Source organism: Aedes aegypti, chromosome 2 (assembly GCF_002204515.2).
Source record: "Aedes aegypti strain LVP_AGWG chromosome 2, AaegL5.0 Primary Assembly, whole genome shotgun sequence".
Lineage (NCBI taxonomy): Eukaryota > Metazoa > Arthropoda > Insecta > Diptera > Culicidae > Aedes > Aedes aegypti.
The window spans coordinates 76,171,292-76,188,476 of record NC_035108.1 but is presented as its reverse complement, the minus strand read 5'-3'; the positions used below and the strand labels follow the sequence as shown (position 1 = coordinate 76,188,476).

At 43.5% G+C, this 17,185-nt stretch overlaps 1 protein-coding gene across 1 annotated transcript; it reads right to left on the bottom strand.

Annotated features, from left to right (window-relative positions):
• Window positions 1-17: 17 nt before the first annotated feature.
• On the bottom strand, window positions 18-16,754 carry LOC110675667 (mitochondrial import receptor subunit TOM22 homolog). Its single transcript, XM_021841263.1, has 3 exons — window positions 16,363-16,754; window positions 15,999-16,211; window positions 18-785 (listed from the first exon to the last, which is right to left on the bottom strand). Exons 1-3 carry the CDS (start codon window positions 16,489-16,491, stop codon window positions 465-467), a joined length of 663 nt encoding a protein of 220 aa, XP_021696955.1. The 5' UTR covers window positions 16,492-16,754; the 3' UTR covers window positions 18-464.
• Window positions 16,755-17,185: the final 431 nt, after the last annotated feature.

Below are 17,185 nucleotides of genomic sequence, written 5' to 3'. Positions count from 1 at the left end.
AGCATCTCGTCCACAAGTTATCCTCTATACTGTATTTTGTATTTGATCCTCTAGGATAGTACTACTGCTTAGCAACAATCAATCAGTTAAATGTCCATTAAGCGGTAATCATTCGATTTGTGACTAAAAAAGGTTGTCCGCCTGAAACAGGAAGTTGGCCTATGCTTCATTATATTTATAAGTTTCATAGATTTCGATAGAGCAAGAAAAAAGGAGGCCACCAAGGAACTAACCTGTCCAAATGAACGTATCATCATGTGTGGATGTGTGTGTTGGACTCCGCTTGAATCGCTCGAATGCTCGAATATAACCTATTGAATCTGTCTGTAGTAACAACAGTAGTCTTGAAATTTGTCCCTCATACTTTTCCGTTCCCGTGGCAAACACGACATAGTATGAGTCTGTTTCCTCTACTGGCTAATTAATTGCAAATGTATGAGTTTTGTATTCGGGGGAGAGGACGATTATCGCGCCGCCATCGGGGGCATCGCCGGCATACCACCTGGACCACCACCGCCAACAGCCGAACCCGGACCCAGCAGCACTTGCTTCTGTTGGGACTTCTGCATCTCTTCCATCTGGGCCCGTTCCACCTCAAATACGATCGGGGCGAACAGAATCATCGAGCTGGTGAAGAAGATCCACGATGCGTTACAGGTGAGCTTGTACACGGTTTTTACGCTGGCCACGGAGAAGTTCGTCACTGCCCCGGTCACGTTCCGCACCGTCTCGGGGAACATCTCGGTGAGACCCCAGAGGCGTTCGCCCAGCGTCTCGTCCGGTTCCTGTGGGTAGGAAAATTGATACATTAGAGTAGCTACATGAGTTCAATTTTGTAGATTCATACAAAGTTCTACATCCCAAGTGCCGTAAGTTCATGAACCTTACTTTCGTAAAGGGATCTTCTATCTTGGTAATTTGGTGGACCCAGGTTTTGCTACTTTCAGCAACCATAAATGGCAAACTCGTGTATGCATGCTCATAAATAGCACGATCTTCGCTACACTAATTTATACTTATTTACCATTTAACTCTAGTCTGCTGTCACAATTGATGTTTCTGTTAGTGATCTCAATGGACCGATGCACTTCCCCTGGCCTATGGATCAGTTCACGAGTTCATCCGTTGACGTTTGAGCGGTGCCGTGTTATTTACGTGACCATGGCAACGAGTGAATTTGGCACCGCTCAAACGTCAGATAGTCTATTGGCTGCTTGGGCACGTCAGGAGTTAATCATCAATATTAACATCCTTTTCCCGAGCAGCCTAGATAGCCGCGTAGTGTCGGTAGCGGTTGTTTCAACTGGCTAAGAATTAACACTACGGACTGCCTGTTCCGGTGGTAAAAGTCCACCTCACAGGTGACCCCTAATTTATGGTGTGATGCGTACCGTGCCTAGGAATGAATGGTTAGAGGGGTCTAAATAAAACCTAACCGCTAACGGAGCCTGTGGGGTACCAGGGCGCCCTCCACAGTATTGAGTCCTTCCTGTGCTACCCGGAGCAATGGTGCAGGTGACCTTGTGTTTCTCCGAGATAATCGGCTGCCCTTCTTCAGTCTCTATCCTGAGGCTTAATAAGGGTGGGATTATGAATATGTTGACATTTAATTTAAATTATCACCTATATGGATTCGCATTATGCGTTTTACACAGTGTATTCTGTGCTCTTTCGCCTTTGGCGACTTTAAATAGATACCGATCTGGTTTTTTCGTTGCTGGTCTTTTTCGTGTGGCTGAGATTGCAAAAAGCTTAATCCTGCCTAGTTTGGGTAGTGGCTACGGTTAGGTTAGCTCAGATCAATCTTCAGCATAAAAGAACAGCAACGATCAATCTTTGCAGGCTCATGCAAAATGGTGCAGCCCAAGTGGCGCTAGTTCAAGAACCCTACTTTCGTAGAGGGAACTTCTATCTAGGTAACCTTGTGGACCCAGTTTTTGCTACTTTCAGCAAACTTGAAACGGCAAACTCGCGCTCCATGCCCCGCGCATGCGTGCTCATTAATAAAGCAATCGTTGCTACACTCATTTCTGAGTTAACTACCAGAGATGTATGTGCTGTCACAATCGATGTTTCTGTTGGTGACCTCAACAGGAAATACGTCTATTGTTCGGTATATTTCCCACATGATGAACCATCCCCAACGGATGACTTCAAACGAGTTGTCGTACACTGCGTAACAAAAGGCCTTCCGCTGATTGTGGGCAGTGATGCCAATGCTCATCACATCATCTGGGGCAGCTCGGATATCAATTTGAGAGGCTCCAGTCTGATGGAATACTTAAGTAGTACAGACCTTGGATTACTTAACATAGGCAATCGCCCAACCTTCATGGTTTCTAATAGAGAAGAAGTGTTAGACATAACGCTCTGCTCGAATAGAATCAGTCACGAGTTGACGAATTGGCATGTATCGGATGAGGAATCATTATCTGATCATCGCTACATCTTCTTTGAACATTCAAATGTAACTGCGCAGACTTTGCGTTTTAGGAATCCCCGGTCAACAAACTGGGAACTCTATATTGAATTGGTTGCGACCAAATTTCATGGATATTCTCCGTCCATTGAAAATCCAAGTGATCTGGATGATGCCGTTGATACTACAACATCCTACATTATGGAAGCTTTTGAAGAAGCATGTCCTCTGCGGTCTATAAAGACTACAAGAGGGACCCCATGGTGGAATTCCGATCTGACTAGACTCAGGAAACAATGTAGAAGGAGTTGGAACAGACGCCGTTCAGCTGGATCCGAGTCGTTCAAGTCGGCTCGCAAGGCTTACAAGAAGGCTCTTCGTTCTGCTGAACGATCCGGCTGGAAAAACCTTTGTACAAATGTTTCCAGTTTGAGTGAAGTCAGTCGGCTGAACAAAATCCTTGCAAAGTCTAAGGATTTCCAAGTGAACGAAATTCGCTTACCTAATGGTGACTTTACTTCTTCCGATGAAGAAGTTTTAGAATGTTTATTCAATACACACTTCCCCGGATGTGTGGACATAGCATCTACGGATGAACCAAATGTCTTTTCATGTAGTTACGAGTCTCTGGCCTCGGCTCGCAGTTTCGTAACTACTGAATCGATTCAATGGGCACTTAATAGTTTTGCTCCTTTCAAATCTCCAGGAGCGGATGGGATTTATCCTGTTCTGCTCCAAAAGGGATTTGAGTCTATCAAACATGTTTTGAAAAAGCTATTTGTAAGCAGTTTTGCTACCGGGTACATTCCCAGATCCTGGCGTGATATTACTGTAAAGTTTATCCCGAAAGGAGGACGTGCGTCGTATGAAGAAGCGAAGAGTTTTAGACCAATCAGTCTGACCTCTTTTCTTCTGAAATGTCTGGAACGCATTATCGATCATCACATCCGTGATGTTTATTTGGCAAACATGCCTATTCATGTGAATCAACATGCTTACCAATCTGGAAAGTCCACTGTGACTCTTTTACACAAAGTTGTATACGATATCGAGAAAGCATTCGCTCAGAAGCAATCCTGCTTGGGTGTTTTCTTGGATATTGAGGGTGCCTTTGATAACGTGTCTTTCGATGCCATATTGGAAGCAGCACGAAACCATGGGCTACCTACAATGATTACCAATTGGATTCATCAAATGCTCAAAAACCGACATCTCTTCTCGACATTGCGTCAAGCAGCGATTCGAAAATTGAGTGTTTGCGGATGCCCCCAAGGGGGAGTCTTGTCACCACTTTTGTGGAATCTCGTAGCAGATACGCTATTGAGGCAACTCAATAATTGCGGTTTTCCAACTTATGGATTTGCCGACGACTATCTAGCTCTGATAGTTGGTATGTGCATAAGCACCCTATTCGACCTGATGCAAAGTGCTCTTCAGGTAGTCGAGAGTTGGTGTCGCCAATATGGCCTTTCGGTTAACCCGAATAAAACATCTATTGTTCTTTTTACGGAAAGACGAAACCGCGATGGAATTCGACCTTTACGTCTTTTTGGCACTGAGATTAATGTGACTGATCAAGTAAAGTATGTCGGAGTCATTCTAGATTCCAAACTTTCATGGACACCTCACATTGATTTCAGAGTCAAAAAAGCTTGCATGGCCTTCGGTCAATGCCGGCGAACCTTTGGTAAAACTTGGGGCCTCAAACCCAAATATATCCAATGGATTTACACAACAGTTGTTCGACCAATATTGGCATATGGATGTCTTGTGTGGTGGCAAAAGGGCGAAGTGAGAATAATCCAATCAAAATTGGGCCATCTCCAAAGGATGTGCTTGATGGCGATGTCTGGTGCGTTCTCTACAACTCCCACAGCAGCGCTCGAGGCCCTTTTCGACGTTGCGCCACTACACATATATCTTAAACAAGAAGCACTTTCTTGCTCTTACCGTTTATGGGTACTGGATCTACTGGAGAAAAATCCAGTGAATCGTAGATCTACACACACTTCGTTGTTTCCACTTTTGGTGAATTGGGACAAAATTGTCCTTGCTCCAAGTGATCTCACAATTGCTTGTCACTTTCCTTACAGGACATTTACCACACAATTCCCTTCACGGGAAGAGTGGACGTCTGGCTATTTGGAAAGAAGTATATCAAACAATATAGTATGTTACACTGATGGCTCCCTTCTTGAAGGTAGAGCTGGTGCAGGAGTATATTCTCGTGAGCTAAGGCTGAATCAGTTTTACTCACTTGGTAGAAACTGCACCGTTTTTCAGGCGGAAATATTTGCCCTTATGTGTGGAGTGCAATCAGCACTTCAACAGCGTTTAATGGGTAAAGTCATATACTTCTGTTCAGATAGTCAGGCTGCTATAAAAGCTCTCGCTTCGGCCAACTCAAGGTCGAAGCTTGTTATCGCATGTCGAACTCAAATTGAGGAACTGAATTCAGTCAACTCTGTAAACCTTGTATGGGTACCAGGCCATTCTTCCATCGCTGGAAATGAATTGGCTGATGAGCTAGCTCGCGATGGAGCATCGCATGACTTCATTGGCCCTGAGCCGGCTATTCCAATTTCGAAGTGCTGGGTGAAGCTTCAGATAAACTCTTGGGCGGCAACTCAGCACAAGCAATATTGGAATAGTTTGGAGTCATGTCGTCAAACAAAATTGTACATTACTGAGCCATCTCCAAGGGTGGCAAAGTATTTAACAAATCTGTCAAAGCAGAATTGCAGTCTCTTGGTCAGAGCGTTGACCGGCCACTGCCGACTCAACTATCACATGGCAAATATTCAGCGTGCTGACTCATTTGTGTGTGATAGTTGTGACTCCGATTATGGAACTTCGTATCACCTGATATGTAACTGTCCAGTTTTTGCGCAAATGCGATTCCAATTACTTGGTAAACACTTATTAAGTGAAACTGAATACAGAAGCCTGAATCTTCAGGACATTCTGTTATTCTTAACCCGCTGTGGTAATGAGCTATAGGCTCTCTACGCTCATGCGTTTTGCAGCGCCCTTTTAATGGCGCTGTTCGAACCCATTGTGGTATGGAGCTACATGCTCTCATTTCGCTTATGCGATCTTCCCTCTTCAAGGGACCCCACTCCTATTTCCTCCCATCTTTCCCATCCCTTTCCTCTCCCATCGGGTAGATGATGAAATAGGCTCAAATATGGCGATGGCACAAATCTCCCAACTGGTGGGGAACGTGCCTTTGGAGCCGGCCTTCTGATACTTTCAGCAACCATAAATGGCAAACTCGTGTATGCATGCTCATAAATAGCACGATCTTCGCTACACTAATTTCTACTTATTTACCATTTAACTCTAGTCTGCTGTCACAATTGATGTTTCTGTTAGTGATCTCAATGGACCGATGCACTTCCCCTGGCCTATGGATCAGTTCACGAGTTCATCCGTTGACGTTTGAGCGGTGCCGTGTTATTTACGTGACCATGGCAACGAGTGAATTTGGCACCGCTCAAACGTCAGATAGTGAACTCGTGCATCGGTCCATGGCAACGAGTGAATTCGGCACCGCTCAAACGTCAAATTAGTGAACTCGTGCATTGGTCCATAGGCCAGGAGAAGTGGATGAACTTGTCATTCATTTTCCTGTCAAAATTCATACAACATCTACTTTCTCTCTGCTATGGACCAATGCACGAGTTCACTATTTGACGTTTGAGCAGTGCCGTATTCTTTATGTGGCCATGGTAACCAGTGAATTTGGCACCGCTCAAATTTCAAATAAGTGAACTCGCGCATGGGCCATAAATTCACTCTAGGTGAACCACTTCCCCTGGCCTATGGACCAATGCACGAGTTCACTCGTTGACGTTTGAACGGTGCCTTGCTATTTACGTGACCATAGTAACTAGTGAATACGGCACCGCTCAAGCGTCAAATTAGTGAACTCGTGCAAAGGTCCATAGGAAATACTACTACCTATCGTTCGTTGTATTTACCACACGATGAACCATCTCCAAACGGATGATTTGAAATAAATTATCGTAAACTACCTAACAAAAGGTCTTCCGCTGATTGTAGGCAGAGATGCTCATGCTCATCGCATCATCTAGAAAAGCTTAACCACAGACAAACAGACGTAACACTTAGGACAAATTCCGATCAAAATCATAGTCACGATGACATGTACGCCCAATGCTAAAATCGATGTGTTTGGCCGATGGACCAACAGATAGCGGTAGTGTGTAAACGTCAAACGCGAACAAAAACGATGCGAGCGCTGCGGGTGGTGGATTGGCCACCTACCATATATTTGAATCGGCCGTTAAAAAGGTGGTCGATGGACATCGGTGAGAGTGTGACGTCTGTTTGTCTGTGGCTTAACCCTAGATCAGTCGCATGCATGTACTGAGTACACGCACCTTAAAAAAGCTCACTTTTCATACACAACTCAAGCGATGGCGCTGGCGATGGTTGAATGCGCGACCGCCCTTGAGTTAAATATTAATTTGAGAAATTTCACTCTGATGGAATACTTAAGTAGTACAAATCTAGGATTATTAAACTTTCTGGGTGTGAAGACTATGTGAAACTAAGATACTTTACATACTTTGTTTTTTCAAAGTTTAATTGAATTCTGAAGGGGTGCTGCCAATCGCGTGTCGAGTTGGCGTCAAATCCGTCAATAATCCTAGATTTGTACTACTTAAGTATTCCATCAGAGTGAAATTTCGATCTAGACTAACATTTGGAAAGGGTCAAGGTTTTTTTTTTTGTTTTTTTTTATAAACCCTTATAACACGAAAACGGTAAGACCTACAAAAAAGTGCTGTATTGGGGACTGTCGTGAAATTTCCTGAACTTTTAGAAAAAAATATAGGGTAACGGTCGTATTTTGGACCCCCTAAGGAAGTGATTTTAGCTTTTTGTCCCAATTAATTAATTGTACAGCGTAACCAAGTCAAAGAACATGCCAAAATGTAGAGAAAAACTGCCTTTACAAGATAAATATGCCCAAACGGTCATGTAGGATCCAGAAAACGTAGAAAATAATTGAATTGTGATGTACTGCTTCTCATTATGTTGGACACACCAATACATTTTGGACCCTCAAAGTATATATCACAGAGAAACAGACGTAACACTTAGAACAAATCGAGAAAACATGTACGCCCAATGCTAAAATCGTTGTGTTTGGCCAATGGACCAACAGATGGCGGTAGTGTGTAAACGTCAAACGCGAACAAAAACGATGAGAGCGCTGCGGGAGGTGGATTGACCAACTACAATATATTTGAATCGACCGTTAAAAAGGTGGTCGATGGACAGTGATGAGAGTGTGACGTCTGTTTGTCTGTGTATATATTTTGGACCCCCGGTGCTTTTATCGTTTGGCGACAAAGTCAAAGTATAATATGCTTGCCCATAGTCTAATCAATCGATTGACAATGGAAAACCGAAGAAATTCTACGCTTTCAGTCCAGAAATTTGAAAAAAGTTCCATATGGCATGCGAATTTCGAATTAAACTTGGAAATTTGCAAGAAAATGGACCAGGGGGTCCAAAATATATTGGTTACCCTATTAAAAACATAAAAAACATTTTCTACACTGAAAAAAAAATGATTCAAAACTTTAAAGTCGATTTAAACGGCCATTTTAGATTTTAATCATCCTCAAGCAAAAAGTTTCGTAATTAAATTTACTAAAAGTTGTCCATAGATTGCAAATTGGGCATATTCTAGGGAAAAAGTTTTTCTAACACCGAATTTTTTAAGTCCAAAATGATTTTTTTTTTATTTTATTTCTATTTCGCTTTAAATAGTCTAGTATGATCATATTTTCAAGTGATAAATGAGTTTTAATTACAAAATAGATTATATTTGTTTTATTGGGAGTAGTTAAAAGAAATAAAACGGAATTATACAGTTTTTTTTAAATTCAATACAATTGATCTCGCACCAAACCACTTATGAGAAAATCAACTCCAATGGGTTTTTTTATGGTTGGAAAGATATCACAATGATATTTTATTTCTTATTTGGTCAAAGCCAATCTTAACAGGTGTCTGGAAAGGGTCAATATTATGCTTATGTCGTGGTTTGTTTTTATCATAATAATGCATGATATTATTGCTATGTATCCTAAAACAAATTATTATTGCTATACTGTCGTGAATCGCAAGTCAGTCCCATCTGCATTTTCGTCAAAATTGAGTTGAGTTCAGTTTTTAACATATCTTTCAATGCTCTTTCAGCTGCCTTAATGAGATAATATGATTTGTTCGGAAAAAATAGGAAAAACCAGCAAGTCAAATTGTCCCATAATGAAAAGTAACCGCATATCAGTCCCACTACAGATTTCTGCACCGTATAACGCAAAAATGAACCATGTTTTGATCATCTTTATATTTTTCTCCGCGAGATATCATAGTGGAAAGCAATTTGTGAAACTTTCATTAGGATTTGAACATTTTTCAATCCTGTGGAATTTTTTGAATATTCGTATAGAAAACGAGTTTGGAAACTTCAAAGCCCATTTTCTCAATGCTGCTTTTTTACAGATGAGACTGACTTGCGATTCCGATCCAACCCTTCAAACTCGCCACCTAAAACGTAGTATCTGCACATGAATATTTACATTATTTTGGGCTTTACTGAATAAATTAAATATTTTCGGTTCATCCTCTGAATTGGTATACCGTTTGGCTTCAATTTGTGTACCACTAATAGGCATAAAACAAATAAAAAAAAAAAAATTGTCTGCAGATATAAAGATATCGAAGGGTATCAATAAATACATGCATACAATTTTCTTCCATAAAAGCACTGCCGGTCAGTGGGAGGTGGATTGTATACACACACACACACACACACACACTAATAGGCATAAAACAATGATATTTTTGGGTACTAGGGACAGTTTTAACCTTATCAAACAATAGGGTCCTAAAGCCCTGTCCCAATTTTAGTGCTAAACGCTTAAGATTAGGCCAAAAACACATGTTTACTCAATTTTTTAATGTTCTCCGTTGGTTTGAGCCCGAAAACCATTTTTCATGTTTCTTTAGATTTTGTCACACCCCTTGGCTTAAACTCAAATTTTTGGGTATATTTTGTTTTCCGTGTCCCTTCCGAAATGTCAGATAGGAACAACCCCAGTGTTAAAACTAAAAGCCCTGTGGTGTTTTTGACGACTAAGCGAACGTCAAACATGATCAAAAGTGTCAAGGTTCATTCTTGGACCAAATTTTTAAATTAAAGTTTAAACATGATATAGTCCTTATTTGTGCGGGAAAAATTGCTAAAGGAGTTACAGTAACATGCTCTTTTGTGTTATTAAATAAAAACAGGATTTCATTAAACATTTTAGGACTCAATTCCACCAATTCCCCTGACATTTTAACATTTTTTTATTGTTCATTAGATATATAACAGAAATTTAATTTGGTGATGCATGTATCAGTTTGTATTGGAGGGGTAAATTAGCAGAGAGAACAGTAAAACACGTCTTTACAGATCGAGGCAAAACACTTGAATGAGCTTTATTCATTTCCTCCTTTCCATTCCCTTTTGAGCTTCATTCAGTCAGCTCCTTTTACACTCGATTGGCGCGCGATGCTGAATGGCGCAGGGCTGCCATCACTCCTCCTCATCGCGCAGAGATCGCAATCCAATCCTCTCGCGTATGTCCTCCAATTTTACCCTGTTCAGCGGTTTCGTAAAAATGTCCGCCAACATATCCGCCGATGGGCAATAAGTTACATTTACGTTGTCGTTTTCAGCCAAATCCTTCACGAAGTGGTATTTGGTGTCCACGTGCTTCGAACGCTTCAGTCCTGCATTCTGCTCCAACATCTTGATGCAACTTTGGTTGTCTTCGAAGATCTGTACTGGTTCCTGTACAGGCTCCCCGAAGTCCTTCAATAGTTTTTTCAGCCAAAGCAGCTCCCGACAACTTTCAGCTAACGAAATGTACTCCGCTTCCGTCGATGAAAGTGCCACACACGATTGCTTTCTGGCACACCATGAAATCGGGCCACCACCCAGTTGAAACAGATAGCCCGAATTCGATTTTCGGTCCTTCACATTTCCGGCCCAGTCTGCGTCCGCGTATCCTCGAAGTTCTTGTCTGTTTACAGCCAATTCCAACTTCAAATCACTCGTAGACTTCAGGTAGCGCAGAACCCGTTTTGCTTCCGTCCAATCCGCATTCGTTGGCTTGCTTACCTGCCTTCCAAGAATGGATGTACTAATAGCGATGTCTGGCCGGGTATTTACTGATAGATACAGCAAACCACCGACGAGGCTCTGGAACTTCTCATTGTTCGGTAGACTCTCCAGCTCCTCCTTTTGCTGTAGGTATCCGACGTCCATAGGAATCCGTGATCCCTTAGCATCCGCAAGTCCGAACTGTGCAACCAACTTGTCGATATAAGCCTTTTGGTCCAAGCAGTAGGCGTTGTTCTTTCGCGTCACTCTTATTCCCAAAAAATGTTTCACTTCACCAAGTGTTGTAATCTGGAACTCGCTAGCTAAAGCCTTCACAACTCCTTCGTAGTCTTCATCACGTGATGTAGCGATTAGCATATCATCCACATACACCAGGATATACACTGTGCCGCCGCTCGTCTTCCGCACATATAAGCACGGGTCAGCATCCGCCTGCCGGAATCCCAGTCGCTTCATAACATCATTCAGCTTTTGGTTCCAAACCCTGGCTGATTGCTTCAAACCATATAGGCTCTTACGCAAACGACACACCTGTCCTTTTTCCACTCGTAGTCCGGGTGGTACCCGCATATAAATGGTCTCCTTGAGATCGCCATTCAAATATGCAGTTTTCACGTCAACGTGCCTGATCTGCATCTCATCTCGTCCAGCGATGGTCAGCAGTGTACGAAGCGTCACTTGCTTCGCGACTGGGGCGAATACCTCGTCGTAGTCCAGGCCATATCGTTGCGTGAAACCTTGCGCTACTAATCTCGCTTTATATCGTACTAGTTTACCTTGCTCATCCTGCTTCTTCTTATAGATCCAGCGGCATCCGATGGTCTTGCTTCCTGGCGGCAACGACGTCAAGTCCCAGGCCTTGCACTCCCGCAATGACTTCAGCTCGTCGTTCATGGCGGCCTTCCAATGGCCATTCTCAGGATCACTCACTGCCTCTTGGTAGCTTCGGGGTTCACACTGCTGACTCCGAGCCAGTTTACCATCCGCCACGTAACGTTCAGGTGGAATACCTTTCGTTGACCTTCCAGACCGACGAGGTGTAACGGCGAATTGCTCCTCCTGCAAGTAAGTCGACTCCCCCTGGATCGAAACTAGTTCGTCGTCCTGTCGAGAGACAACACTACCATTGGCATCTTCATATAAACTCCGATCTGCTGGATTTTCAAAACCAAGATCCAAATTGTCGCAAGATTCTTCTTCAAACCCACGGAATTCTTCCTCATCGTCACTATCTGCGTCCGGCTCATCTTCGGAATCTTCATCGGACTCGTCCGACTCTTCATGCTCCATGTTGCTGGACGGTTTCACCGGAGGCACCACGAAAATTTCGTCATCGACTGCATCCGGAATCTCTCGATCACTTGACGGCAAGAAACGAGCATCACGACTGAAAACGATTTCGTTTGTCTTCAAGTCGATGAAACGCCACGCTTTATGCTGCTGGGAGTACCCAACAAACGTCAATTTTGTCGCCTTCGATTGCAGCTTCGTCCGCTTTTCCTTCGGGATGTGCACATAAGCTTCCGAACCAAAAATCTGGATCATGCTCATGTCCGGCTTCGTACCGTGCCAAATCTCGTAAGGCGTCTGCTGCACCGGTTTCGTTGGCAACATATTCTGCAGATGGTTGGCCGTGTTAACCGCCTCGGCCCAGTAACGATAATGCAACCCAGAATCGATGATCATACACCGTGCCATCTCTACCAGCGAACGATTTTTGCGCTCCGCAACTCCGTTCTGCTGTGGCGTGTATGCTGTCGTAAACTGCTGCTGAATTCCTTCCTGCTTGAGAAACTTGACCAACTCTGCGCTGCGGTACTCTCCTCCTTGATCCGATCTGATGATCTTCGGGGGTCTACCAAACTGCGTTTTCATCAAACGTACGAAATCTCGGATAACGTCCACGGTATCCGACTTCTTCCTAAGAATGTATAGAGTGGTAAAGCGGCTGTAGTCGTCGATCAGCGAAAGAAAATACCGACGACCTCCAGGTGTGGCCGTTTTCATCGGCCCACACAAGTCACTGTGGATCAAATCCAACACCGCTTTCGACTTACGCCTCACTTTCTTAGGAAATGGTCGCCTTGCCATCTTTCCCTCCAAACAGGGTTCACAAGAATAACGAACAGAGCAGTTACGTACCTTGATGCCTGTTGCCAAAGCTTTCCGCTCCAGATCCAGGATAGCTTGAGTATCACGATGTCCCAGCTTCCTGTGCCACTCGTGTATGCAGTTCTTCGTATGACACTGATCCGAAACTGCACTAGCACGTTCAACCATTTGAAGATGGAACAGACCCTTGCTTGACGGCGCAATAGCAGCAATCTTATCACCGTTCGCAATCCTACATCCGTTCTTGTCGAAGATTACGCTCGCTCCCTTCTGAACGAGCCTGCCAACGGACACGAGATTCATGTCGAGATCAGGAACGAAAAGCACTTCACTCAACAAAATTCGCGTTTCTGCGCCACCACCTCCGATGCAAAAAATCTGGCACAATCCGACGCCTTTCACCGCTGCATGTTTACCGTCGGCAACCGTAACCGATTTCGGAGTGTCCATCCGCGGTTCATTGAACGACACGAAAAACTTCCGATTTGCGCACATATGCGAACTCGCACCGGAATCGACGATCCAGTCTTTCGCCGCGCACTCACTGGCAACAAACGCACTATTTCTCGGTTCTACGTTCACATCGGAATTGACGACACAACCATTCGTCACGCACTCTCTGGCAAGAAAAGTAAATTCTTCCGATCGCGACGTCGCAAGCTTCGCCTTCGCGAGCTTTTTCGACACTTTTCTCACTTCGCTGTGCCTGCTCACTGCTGAGCTACTGTCACCTTCTTCTTTCTTCTGCCTCAGCCACAAGCTGCAGTTTGCTTTCTTATGACCGGGCTTCTCGCAGAAAAAACACACCGAGTTTTTCTTGTCTTCCGCTTTGAGAACAACCGAATCCACTACCGACGGATCACGACGCTTGTGCACTTCGTTTATGATCTTCCCTTTCACAAGATGCATCGTTAGCTCATCATCGGCTCGGTTCTCTAGCGTCGTCGTCAAGGCATCGAACGAACTAGGCAAACTTCGAAACACTAAAACCACCTGGAGATCTTCGTCTAGTTTTGTTCCAGAATTAGCCAGCTTCTCGAACAAATCCTCAAACTCCATCAGGTGTTCTTCGATGTTGTCCCCGTCGTGGTACTCCATGTTGCAGATTCGCTTGAGCAAATGCACTTTGGTCGTAAGCGTCTTCTTCTGGTGCTGCTTTTCCAAATTGTCCCACACTGCTTTCGCGGAATTCGTATTCCGGATATGCCCGTGTTGACTTTTTGTCAGCAATAAACCGATCGTCGCGCGCGCTCTCTGGTCTCCCTCGTCCCAGGCAGCCAGTTCCGCGACGTTCGAACCCGAAGCAGCCACTTCCGGCTTCACTCCCGGCGAGACATACTTCCAAAGTCCTTCTCTCACTAACAAAAACTCGACTTCCAATTTCCACGAATCGTAATTATCGTTCGTTATCTTCGCGATACCAATTTTCTCCATTTTTGTTGAATTTAACACTTCCGGAAAAATTCCAACAAACGCGCCACGACTTGTCTGAACGTGTTCACTTTGCACAAAAACAAAATGGCTACTTCACAGGCCCATAACCTATTAGAGGGGTAAATTAGCAGAGAGAACAGTAAAACACGTCTTTACAGATCGAGGCAAAACACTTGAATGAGCTTTATTCATTTCCTCCTTTCCATTCCCTTTTGAGCTTCATTCAGTCAGCTCCTTTTACACTCGATTGGCGCGCGATGCTGAATGGCGCAGGGCTGCCATCAGTTTGTTTCACTGCCCAGTCGAATAGTTCTCGCGGAGTTGCGATTGTGTTTCCATGGTCTATTGCAAGACTTGCTCTTTTTGCCATTCGCTTGAGAGTGCCACCAATAGCGTCACAGGGGCCTTTGCCGTGGGATGTGGCAAAAAAGTGCCATTCTGCTTCCAATCCATATATTTTGAAATTACATAAGCTGACAATTTTTTTTTTATAATGAGCTGCAGCTCCATCTGACATAAAAATAACTTTTGAGAAATTTATTTTTTGTTTCACAAAATTTATCAATTTTGAAATAAATAGCTGAACTGCTACTGTGTCATGGGCCAACACTTCTGATGTTATAATAAAACTAATGTTTTCCAATTTATTATCTTTTTTACGGTAAATCTCGAATGGGTGTATCGTATCTTGGGAATTATTTCAGTGACCTCCTTGAGCAGCGTTTTGTATGATAAAACCACAGACAAACAGACGTAACAGCTAGAACAATTATCAATTTAAAACACAGTCACGTGAACATTTAGTGCAATGTTAAAAATACTTCATTTGGCCAACCGCGAACTAGGTGGCGGTAGTGAGCAAACGTCAAACTCGAACAAAAGTTGTGTGAGCGCCACGAGTGGCCCGACGGCCAACTACCAAATACTAGAATTGGGTATTGTATTTCACCTTGTTTTAAGGAGTCTTTTTTGTTTCGTAGAAAAGAAGACTGTTCTTTGCAACTAAAATCATGAATTATGAGCTTATCAACTTTCTCCACGAAATACGCAACAAATTCTTCAATAGGCTTTATTATAGTTTCTAAGTTACAGCTATCGGTGGTGAGCCATTGCTGAAAAACTACATCTCCTTTGTCGCTTTCCTCTAAAAGCGAGATTAGTTCTCCTGTAATATTTTCTTTGGAATTACAATTTTCACATTCTCGAAAAAAACAATCAGTCGTTCTTACTAAAACATCGCATAACAGTTTTTCACTAATTTATGTCTGAGAAACAATTCCTAAACTGTTAAGCATTAATTTCACAATTTCGTGGTATATAGGCTCTGTGTACGCTCATACGTTTGTGGTGTTCTTTGTAGGGCGCTGTTTAAATCCCATTATGGTATGGAGCTACATGCTCTCATTTTGTCTATGAGATTTTCCCTCTTCAATGGACCCCTATTTCCTCCCATCTTACCCTTTCATCTCCTTTCCAGATGAAAATAGGCTCAAATATGACGATGACACAAATCTCCCAATAGGCGGGAAGCGTGCATCTGGAGGCTACATTCTGATACCCGATACTTGACCCAGCTTCTAGTTTATTTATCGTCAGATCACGAACATAGGGATGTTATTTATCATTTTTCTAAAGAAAAGTGTCTTTTCGATTCAGAAAGTTACTTTTTAGTGACCAAGTCACTGAAAAGCGACTCGCTACCAGCCCTGAAAGGCCGGCAGTAAAGAAGATCCTTCCAAGTGCATTCCCCAAAACATTATACAGCTGAAGGGTGTCGACATCAAGCCACACAGAGCTCATAGATTAGGTGATACTTACGTCATCGTAATCGTCATCCTTGCTTTTGATGGCAGCTGGAGCGGAAGCTTTCGAAGCCGTCGAAGAAGCTGTAGGTTGTGGCTTTTGTGTTGCTGGTGCTGGTGCTGCTGCTACTTCTGGTGCCGCCGGTTGTTGTGCAGGTGCTGGCGGTGCACTCGGCGCCGGAGCAGCCACAATCGGGTCCATCTCGTCATCCTGCAGCAAATCCTCTAACTAAAAGCGCACAATAAAAAAAGCAGCGATTTATTCCATTGCATAATCGCACCGGCTGTCAGACATATAAAAGCCTCTCTTCTATCGATCGAATAATCATGTTTCGCGCTCTGCGTCCACAGTCAAAAGGAAAATTGCGATCGATTCTCACCGTTGCCGTTTTGCGTTCCGGGGTGTCATCCTTGCTGTTGCCGGCCGATTCCATTCCGCTATCTTTATCCGTAGAAATTTCGTCCTCTTCCACTTTTTCCACCAGCACGACCCCGGGATCGGAATCCATTCACACTCAGAGCCTGCTGCGTCGCGGTATTCAAAAGTGTCGTCGCTCGACAAATCCCTTGCTCGTTTGAACTCAAAACACAAAAAATATTTCACGTTTCCAGTCCGCCGTGTTTTACATCGGAATTTCGCACCGAAATTTTTGGATCGAGACCTTTTTCTTTACAGACCGTCGTCAATGCGCACCTCGCGACACGAAAAACACATGCGACCGAGAGAGAATCCTTCTGCGAACGAACAACGCACGCAAAGAAGGAGAGGAGGAAAAATCGATCGGCCGCCCCAGACGGTGTTGACAGTTCTCAACTATTGACAGTTCTCAAGTATTAGAGCATCTCCACCCGAGTCTTCATTAGTCATTAGGTTGGGTGTGCTATAAAATTAATACAGAGTCAGAATTAGGACGAATGTGAAATCGGTTTGAAGTTCAGCGGATATAATTTAAATTCTATTCTCGCATAACTTCTGATCTCGCCCTAAAAGCCATTGGTAACCATGTGTGTAACTCGTTGTTTCTGAGCATTTGAATGAATTTTCATGCTATTTACCAACGCTATGGGGAAGAAAGGATCGTTATCTACCTGGCGGTGATGTTGGTTTGAATGCTTATTCTTTCTTTTGCTCAGAAACAACGAGCTACACACGTGGCTACCAATGGTTTTTAGGGCGTTATCTCAGAGTATGCGAGATATTAT

Bases quoted from the DNA above. Each gene is read 5' to 3' on its own strand.
- LOC110675667 (XM_021841263.1), bottom strand. From the start codon at position 16,491: ATGGATTCCGATCCCGGGGTCGTGCTGGTGGAAAAAGTGGAAGAGGAC. The intron at 16,212-16,362 runs GTGAGAATCGAT...GTGCGCTTTTAG, and splicing joins CGGAACGCAAAACGGCAACG to TTAGAGGATTTGCTGCAGGA. The intron at 786-15,998 runs GTAAGTATCACC...TCCTACCCACAG, and splicing joins AGGATGACGATTACGATGAC to GAACCGGACGAGACGCTGGG.